The 8,688-nt window shown below is 42.8% G+C and overlaps 1 protein-coding gene across 2 annotated transcripts; it reads right to left on the bottom strand.

The window, feature by feature from the left end:
* Positions 1 to 350: 350 nt before the first annotated feature.
* Positions 351 to 5,175, bottom strand: LOC141846069 (homeobox-leucine zipper protein ROC5-like). 2 transcript variants are annotated; one of them, XM_074734056.1, is made up of 9 exons: positions 4,478 to 5,171; positions 4,169 to 4,395; positions 3,973 to 4,090; positions 3,228 to 3,878; positions 3,036 to 3,137; positions 2,763 to 2,960; positions 1,894 to 2,071; positions 1,423 to 1,793; positions 351 to 978 (listed from the first exon to the last, which is right to left on the bottom strand). In XM_074734056.1, the coding sequence occupies exons 1-9, from the start codon at positions 4,640 to 4,642 to the stop codon at positions 631 to 633; spliced, it is 2,358 nt and encodes a 785-aa protein (XP_074590157.1). In that variant the 5' UTR covers positions 4,643 to 5,171; the 3' UTR covers positions 351 to 630. The 2 variants fall into 2 exon arrangements, with proteins under 2 accessions (XP_074590157.1, XP_074590156.1); XM_074734055.1 differs by having other exon boundaries at positions 2,763 to 3,137; positions 4,478 to 5,175.
* Positions 5,176 to 8,688: the final 3,513 nt, after the last annotated feature.

The raw sequence follows: 8,688 nt of genomic DNA, 5'->3' as shown, positions 1-8,688 counted from the left end.
TTCATATAATTAAGTACACGCTTTTATTGAAGTAATTTGTAACTACAAAAAACACAATTGACTAGGTGTTCATAGTGTAATGTGCTCATATAACACTTGCTACATTATCTCTAATCATGGTACCTTCATATGCCTCTACATCTTAACTTTCTTGTGAACCTCCATCATTGAAATTGCATTTGCTTAATTCTCTATCAACTTCATCCATTAGCTCATAATATGGATTAAAATCCATTAGGTAGTTGTGTAATATTCAACATGCTAAACTTAGATTTTATGTTAAGTTTCAATAGGCTAAGCAACCCCTCACAATAATAAACCTACCACACCCTTTAATCCAACAAGAAGAATGAAAGCCAACTAAAACAAGTCCAGATATTACAGGGAAACACAGGTAACAAAATAGCAAGTCTTCTTCTCAATGATGCGTATACAGAGACAAATTAAGCAACAGTCATGCATGCACGAAGGCCATTCGACATTGCAAGGGCGTCAAGAGACAGAGTCAATGCCCGAACCAGCACCATTGCACCATGCCAAGGAACCTCGCCACCGAGCAATGGCTTCTTTATTGAGCTCGCGGTTCGTTCTTGACTCAACCCATGGCCATGCCCATGCGCACTGTGTCGACTAGGCCTCGCAGTTGAGCGCCGCCTTGATCTTCTGGACGGTGCAGGAAATGAGGTTGTTGACCGTTTCTACTGACTCCACCGTCAGCTTGGCCGTCGGCTGGCTGTTCACTAGGATCTGGAATGCCACAGTCAGCAGGGAGCCGCCCGGTGGCTTCAGGCTGCCACTGTCGCCGTCAGGGAGGATGGCGAAGCCGGAGGGGAGGAGGGCGACGTAGGCTGAGTCTCCTCCATTCATGACTAGGTGCATCGCCGGAATGTCCACCGGCGCATACACCACCAGCGAGCTGGACGCGTCGGTGCAGGTCTCCTGCAGGATCAGCATGCTGCTCTGGTTTGCGTTCGCCGCCTGCATAGTCAATCAGAGAGTCGCAGTTAGAAGCATGGATTACTGAAAGAAAATTTAGAATGGTTACAGATCAAACACATCTCCAAGATAATTTCTTTAATCAAGATCCGAAATGAAGATTATATTAAATCAACAACCACAGATCTGATGCATGCCAGGAGATTATATTTTTCAACTATAATACTTTATTATAAAATAAATCAACATGTCTAAGATCCTTTGAACATTAAGAATCAAGTGTGGTGCTTGCTGCAGATCACTACAACACACGTCCAACCTATCAGATGTACATGGAAATTTATCAATAACTATAAAATTTCTTATCTTTGTCAATGATCTTTTTTTTTATTGTGAGCAATTGAATTTCTTGGTTACGCCACCAACCTTGATGCACAAAACAAAGCGAACATAATTGAAATGGGAGCTAAGAAATAAGATACTGACGCTGGCACGGAGAAGTGAGACGGCGTTGCCGGCGTTCTGCCCCTTGGCTATGTGAGCCATCTCCTGCATGGGCCCGCCGTTGGAGAGGATGTCCCACTGGCTCCGCTGCTGCTCGTCGCGGAGGAAGTCGAACAGCCGCTGCGGCGAAACCGGCAGCCACACCGCGGTGGCGGCGCTCAGCACCACCCCCGGAGGCTCCCCGGGGTCCGCCACGCTCTGCCTCGTCATCACCCGCACGTCCTCGCCGATATTCACCCCGCCGCCCAGCTTGCTCCACTCGCGCGTTGACGATGCGCACACCCCCGCGCAGAAGTTGTCCGTCATCCTCTGTGCCAGCTTCAGCATGCTCCGCCTCCCCGCCGGCATGATCACTGTTTCAATCGAGGGACAAAAAAATAAAAACTCCGGCATTTCTTCAAACATTCATTGTGCATGCATTTGAAACATGGATCGTTAATCAATCAAACTGACCTGCTGTGCTGTCATCGGCGGGAAGGGAGGAGGACATGAGAATGGCGAGGGACTGGCACTGGCGTTGGAGAGTGGTGAGCCAGCGGCGGGCGCCGAGGGCTAGGCCGGAACGCAGCAGCGGGCGGTACAGCGGGTGGACTGTGACCTCGTCGTACTCAGCATGCTCCACCCACGTGACCTGCATGCCACACCGTCGTCGTTAGCACATTAATACCCCTTGTCTACTTGCCTGCTCGCCACAGCGAACCCTACCAATGCACGTTATCACCGCGAGCCGCTTTTCTCTCTTCCTCCGAAAGCCAAAAAGCTTTGACTATTGGCAACAGTGCAAGAAGCATCGATATCCGCAACGAAGGAAAAATGTGTGACTGTGAAACAAATACAATACTGAACTCTATCGGGACTGATAGGCCTTCCGGCTAATGCGCGACTGCGAGATGACTTAGCGATAATAAACTAAGGAGAAGAAGCCAAAACCTGGCATGGAAGCTGGGAATAGAAACAACGGCGCTAATCGAGACGGAGACTGATTAATCTATTGAATAAGATGTAGAGTATGACATGGGAGCCCGTTTCAGAGGGAGATCTAGGGACGCGACTGACGAGCGATTCCATTTCTTACTTTAATGGCGATTAATCATTAATGAGTGGGCAAAAGGCTTGGGTGCATGGCTGGATTAAACAATGCCGGAAAGCATGAGCCTGGGAATTGAATGCGAGCGGACAGGGAGAGACCTGGGTGCTGCGATCTCGAGACGGTGGAAGAAGCATCTAAATCTCCAATTACGATGCCGGAGAAATAATAGTGTATTGGGCTTGACTTCCACGGACGAGGAGCAAGGAAGAAGAGGGAGAGATTGAATACGTGCCTTGGAGTAGCCATTGGGCGTGTCTTGCACCACGCAGCCAGAGGGGAGCCTGCGGCACTTCAGTTGGTCGCCTTTGGTCGCGTCGACCGAGACATCGACGATGGCCCAGGCGCCATCGGTGAGCTGCTTGCAGAAGCGAAGGAACTGGACCTCGCGAACAGGGACCAAGGGAGACAGCACTTGCAGCTCCGCGTGCATCTGGAAAAACCAAAGCATCAGACTCGATCGATGTTGCTTAAGCAAATGATACTGCAGATGATCCTTTGAACTCACAAGCTGGAGGACACCATTTTTAGTCCCGCCCACTCCGACGGAGATCACGTCGGCAGTGGTCGTTCTTGCGATCACCGAAGGGAACATATCTGCCCATCGACCCTGTTCATGGAATCCAACAAGATTGTTACACGCAAAAATCAGTTTATACATTGATGATCTCCAGTGTAGCATATTGAATGATTAGCTTACGGCGTCCATGAGAGTCTCAACGAGGGCGGAGCTGTTGATGACGACGACGCCGGTCTCCCTCGAGGCCTCGGAGACGAAACCGGGCGGCTTCGGCCCGAGGCACCGCGCGAAGCACTGATCGTACACGTCGTAGTTTAGCGTCTCCCTCCCGGTGTTCGAGCATGGCACCCACAGCGGCTCTTCCATCTCTGCCATCTTTACCAGTTCTTCGACGGCTGCAAGTGCAAGCTCCAGGAACACATACCTCTCCTGCGATTTCTCCACCCCGCTGAACGCCGTTCCACCACCGGCGACAGCTCTTGTTGGAGTCATAACGGTGCTCGGGGGCGGCACGGAGCCAAAACCGTTTGCGAGCTCTAAAGACGAGTTTGGAATGAAGGGGAGAGGCGGCGGTGGCAAGGTAGAGAGGTTCGAGATAGGCTTGCCGAGGAACTTCCCGACGAGAGCACAGACGCGGTCGAGCTCGTCCTTGAGGCGAGCGTTCTCCACCCGTAGATGTTGCTCCTCGAGGGAGATCTCGCCGAGCACTGCCGGGCCGCCGCAGTTGCAGCACATCGGGTTCCTCATCGCCTCCCTGATCGACAAGTTCTCCGCTCGAAGCTTGTCGTTCTCCTGCCGGAGGATTGTATTCTCGTGCCGTTCGATTTGGGTCTGCTTTCCGATCAGGACTCCGATTATAGATAAAGATCCGAAAGAAGAATAAAAAGATGGAATTTTTTACGTAAGGTAATTGAAGAACACGCACCTTCATCTGCGTACGCCGGTTCTGGAACCAGAACTTGACCTGACGGGATTCCAAGCACAACCGCTTGCTGAGCTCCATCCTTTGCTTCTCATCTGGGTGAGGGCATTCCTTGAAGAGGCTGCAAATGGGATAAAACAAAATTTTACATTTGTAAAAAAGGGAACTGAATCAAAATGCGAGTGGATCGATTTCTTACCCTTCCAGTTCTTGGATCTGCTTAGGGGTGTGTCGGTGGTACCGTTTTTTCTTCCGAGGGTTCTCTTGCTCCAAATCGTCTCCAGATCCGCCGTCTAAGTTATCGCTGCCCGACTTGCTGTCGTTCTCATCTTCCTTGTTCCGGCGAGCCGAATCCAACTCGCCGGACCCGATTCCTCTGGCAACAGGTTCCGAGTTCTGATCTCCACGAGCAGTGAGATTGGTCTGCTGCGAAAAGGAAGAAAACTACTTCAAAATCACTCCAAAGAGGGGAGGGAAAAAATAAAAGGGAAAAGAAGCGGAGATTTACCAGCGCAAGGGAAAGGCCAGGGGACTTGAACATGGAGGACATATGGAGCGGAGGCGAGAGAACGGATGGATGGGCGATGGCCCTGGCGGAGCTTCCATACGCCATGTCGGCAACGAGATGAGCACCGCCTCCGTTGCCGCCGTCGAACAAACCTCCGAAACTCATCAAAGATCTCTCCTTTCTTCCTCAAATCCAAGCGCTCCTTCTCGATTCACCAGGCGGATGAAAACCACAGATCGAATGAAAGGGAAAAACACACTAAGCGGCCAAATTTAGGAACTGAGGCCGAGAGACGTGAAGAAACGCAACCGCCCTCTCCAAAATTTGACCTTAGGGTAGAAAGAAAGAGAAGGAAGCCAAGCAAGCGCGCTAGCACCTCGTTCTCTCTCCTTCACCCTCCCCCTCACCTACTCCTCAAACCCTAACCCCCAACCTTCCCAAACTCCATCGAAGACCCGAGAAGACGACAAGTTCCCAGCTTGGACTCTACCAGAGCGAGCACGGACGCTTTGGCTCCAAGATCGAAGCTTTCCGCACCCAGTAATGGCGGAAGGAGAACACCGAGGTGCGAGGAGGCTCCTCGTCTTTATATATGTGTGGACTGTGCAAAATCAAACAAAAAGGAAGGGAAGAGAGAGACGGAGAGAGAGAGAGAGAGTAAAAAAGTCCACTCTTTTTTGTTAAGTCTTCACATTGGAGCAGCCCAACATGTGAAAAATTTATGTGACAACTCTACTTCCAAATCACAAGCGTATTTAACTAGTTTTAAATGATTTTTCATGAGCCACGAATTCATAAGTTCAAAGTTGTGTTCTTAAGTCCCAGGACACGACTGAGCTAGTTACGATATAGCAAAGTTATAAAAGAGAATAAAAATTTAAATCCTGATAAAGTCAGATAATACCCTCTTGCATCGTGACTAACTACAGTTTCTCGATTTACTTCCTCACAAATGGTTGTGGGGGACGACCGTTGGAGCCGCTAAGGTGATGGATTCCACCTTTGTAGAAAAGTTATGTTCTTAAGTTTTGGGACATAATTGAGTTGATTATGATAAAGTAGATTTGTAAAAAAGGATAAGGATTTAAATTTCAATGAAGCTAAGTAATATCCTCCTCCATCATGATCAACTGTAATTTCTCGATTTACCTCCTCACAGATAGTCATGAAGTCAATCGTATAGGATCGTTGGGTGGCAGATTCTATCTTTTTGCAAAAGGAAAGTTGTGTTCTTAAGCCTTCCGTAGAAGACTGTTAAAATGATAGAAACGTATGTATACCGTATTAGAATAATTGATAGTATTGAGATATCCTATAAGAACAATTATAATTTTTTCAATTTACTTTCTCACAAATAATTATGGAACCGATTGTATAGGATCACTGGGGTGATAAATTCCACTTTTGCTAAAGAGATATAATATAAGGACTCATCTTAATTTTTAAATTTATTTGATAGATAGAATATAGAGTTAGATCGTACATCTCAAAATTAATTAGTTCGTAAGATCTAAATATTTGATATATAAAAAATTATTTTTAAATTTAGTGATAAAAAGTATCATGATTTTTCATGTACTAAAAGTTTGATTGTCATACTAGACAATCTTACATCCATATTACTTGAATTACTAGAATAGTTGAGCTATTTCTGAGCTATTATGTTAGGAGTCAATAAAGGATGCTGGTCATCTGGATTGGCCACCGTATGCGCTTCCCGATTTAAAATATCCTGATGGTCAGTGGGAAACTTCCATGGGATCGGACCGGCCACCCTCAGAGATTGAGTCCATGAGACTGACTGAGATTTATTATTTTTTTATTATGTTAGGAGTGTTTTTTTGTACTATCAAATTATTTGCTGAGTGAATTAGAGATAAGACACTTTCAGAAATAAGTTGGACTTAGAGATTCAAATACCTAAATTAATAAAAAAAAATTATGCTCTTGTGGAGAAATTTAATAGTAGATAACTTCAGCAAATGATGGAATCTGTTACTTCAACGGCCTCACACGGTCAGCCTCATGACTATCTGTGAGAAGGTAAATCGGGGAGTTACAATTAGCTATTACGAGAAGGGCATTTACCTTGAATTCGTCAAAATTGGATATTTGTCTACTTTAATAAATCTCGTCGTAACTAACTCAATCATAAATAATAGATAACAATTTATACTCTGTTCATTTGTTGAGAAATAATTTGGATAGGCGAGGGAAGGACAACAAGGAGGAAAAGTAAGTCTAGGGATTAATTTGGAGGTAAAGAAATACAAGAATGATGAAAATGATTTTTTTTTAAATTCAAACTTGATTTCCTGTGGAAAAAATAACACGTCAAGATTCCACATTTGGTGCAACAAACCTACAAATATGAAGGGCAATCTATCAAAGACACTTCCTTTTTTACCCTTTGGGATTTAGCAAAAGTAAATCTCTATTTTTAGTTATTTTTTTATATATCAAACAGCACCTTTGATTTTGTTTCCTATTATATATATACTTTAGTCAAATTGAGCAAGAAGGCATTTTTTTATTTATCATCAGAATAACACCTCATTATTTATTTTATATCATGAAATATATAGTTTTTATCTTCGATTGATCTAATCGCGGAAATATGAGAGATATTTTGGATAATAAATTATAGATAAGATATTATTTTAATAATTTTTTAAAAGGAATATGATAAAAAGGACCTTCTTTTTATTTTTTTATCAATTCAATTTGAAATAAAAATGATTGAATGAAAATGAATTATAGAATGCATTTAAAAATAGAAAGAAGCTCACAGAATAAGAGTTCTAGTTAAAATATTATCATTGAATCACCTATAATCATTCTCCTCTAGGCAGCTTTAAAAAGTTGAATTTATGCCTCCATCCCATCCCTTGCACTTTTCAATAAGAATATTTGTCTAATGTGATTGATTTTCAAAAAGTTTGACTATAAGTGTCAAATTATTTTATGCTTTTTAAATTTATTTAAATAGTCAGTAAAAAAATTTTATAGGACAGAATGATTACCTTTAAGATTAATCGGTTCAAAAAATTAAATATTTGAATTATCAAAAATAAATAAATTAAATTTATTGAGATTTGAAAAATATGATCTCTTATATATAAAAATTCTGAAGGTGAGTAGAGTAAAAAATGCACGAGATAATGATGGAGAACTGAAGCCACTTAATAGAGATTCAAGGACTTATATCTTATATTATTTGTTTTATAATTTAAGTATTCAAATTTTATAATCTGATTAATCTTGAAGATGATCGATTCGACTTCACAAAGAAATTTCACTATCCATTAGGATAAATCAAAAAGTCAAATGATAGTCCACATAATGAACTAGTAGTTCCAATGGTTAGAATGTAGGAAGTGAAATTTTTGCATTTCTTGAATTTCAAACTCTAAGTGCATGGAGAGTTCCAAGGTGTACTTACCACTGTACCATAGTCCGAGGCCTCTTATATTTCATATTGCCTCTTTAGTTGGTTGGTAGAAAATGAAATGTTGATTCATATCACTATATAAAATTGGGATTGAATTGTATTTCTCGGTAGGATATTCTATTGCTCTTGAACTTGACACACTTTCATACTTATTTTGCTTAGCTTTAGGTTCGAACTTGTAGAGGGAGCAATGATCCAAACACGTCTATAATAAACATTTCTAACCTGGCTTGGCTCATTAGCCAAGTAAGAGCCACCTAGCTCTCGTGGAGGTTGAGTCATTCTCAATAGATCTAGATTAGGCTATGTGGTCGAATCCATGTTAACAAAAAGCATCAAGCTCTATGACATTAGTTCGAGTTAGCAAAACCCTAAACCTTTTTGAGCCCACATGAGCATGGCCTAAATGACTCGGACTAGACCGAGTATGATTCAACTCTTAGGACACCATATTACAACACAGCTAGACCAAACCTAAGCAATTGACATCTCTAGTTGGAATTTACGATTGAATTGAACAATAGTGAGGAAAAAATTTGAATCATTTAGATGATTCAAAGAAACACTTCACAAATAAAGTTTAAATAAATCTTTTCTTTTTCAACACATCTATAGACCACGAGAAACTTTCCATTACACAATTACACGACGACGAACTCATAACAACGGTTCACTTATAACATGTTCCTTAAATGAACAAGTTATTATATTAACATCAAAGCCAACTATTGCTATCTCCTCTCAAGCTAACATTGCAATG

The sequence above is a fragment of the Curcuma longa genome, chromosome 15, assembly GCF_044706935.1.
Source record: "Curcuma longa cultivar G26 ecotype Majalengka, Jawa Barat chromosome 15, ITB_CL_G26_1.1, whole genome shotgun sequence".
Taxonomy (NCBI): Eukaryota; Viridiplantae; Streptophyta; class Magnoliopsida; order Zingiberales; family Zingiberaceae; genus Curcuma; species Curcuma longa.
This window is presented reverse-complemented; position numbering and strand designations above follow the sequence as displayed.

Excerpts from the sequence above, each read along its gene's own strand:
- LOC141846069 (XM_074734055.1), bottom strand. The coding sequence starts at position 4,642 with ATGAGTTTCGGAGGTTTGTTCGACGGCGGCAACGGAGGCGGTGCTCAT. Across the intron at positions 3,879-3,972 it reads ACCGGCGTACGCAGATGAAG|ACCCAAATCGAACGGCACGA; the intron begins GTGCGTGTTCTT and ends ATCGGAAAGCAG. Across the intron at positions 1,794-1,893 it reads CGCCGATGACAGCACAGCAG|TGATCATGCCGGCGGGGAGG; the intron begins GTCAGTTTGATT and ends CGATTGAAACAG.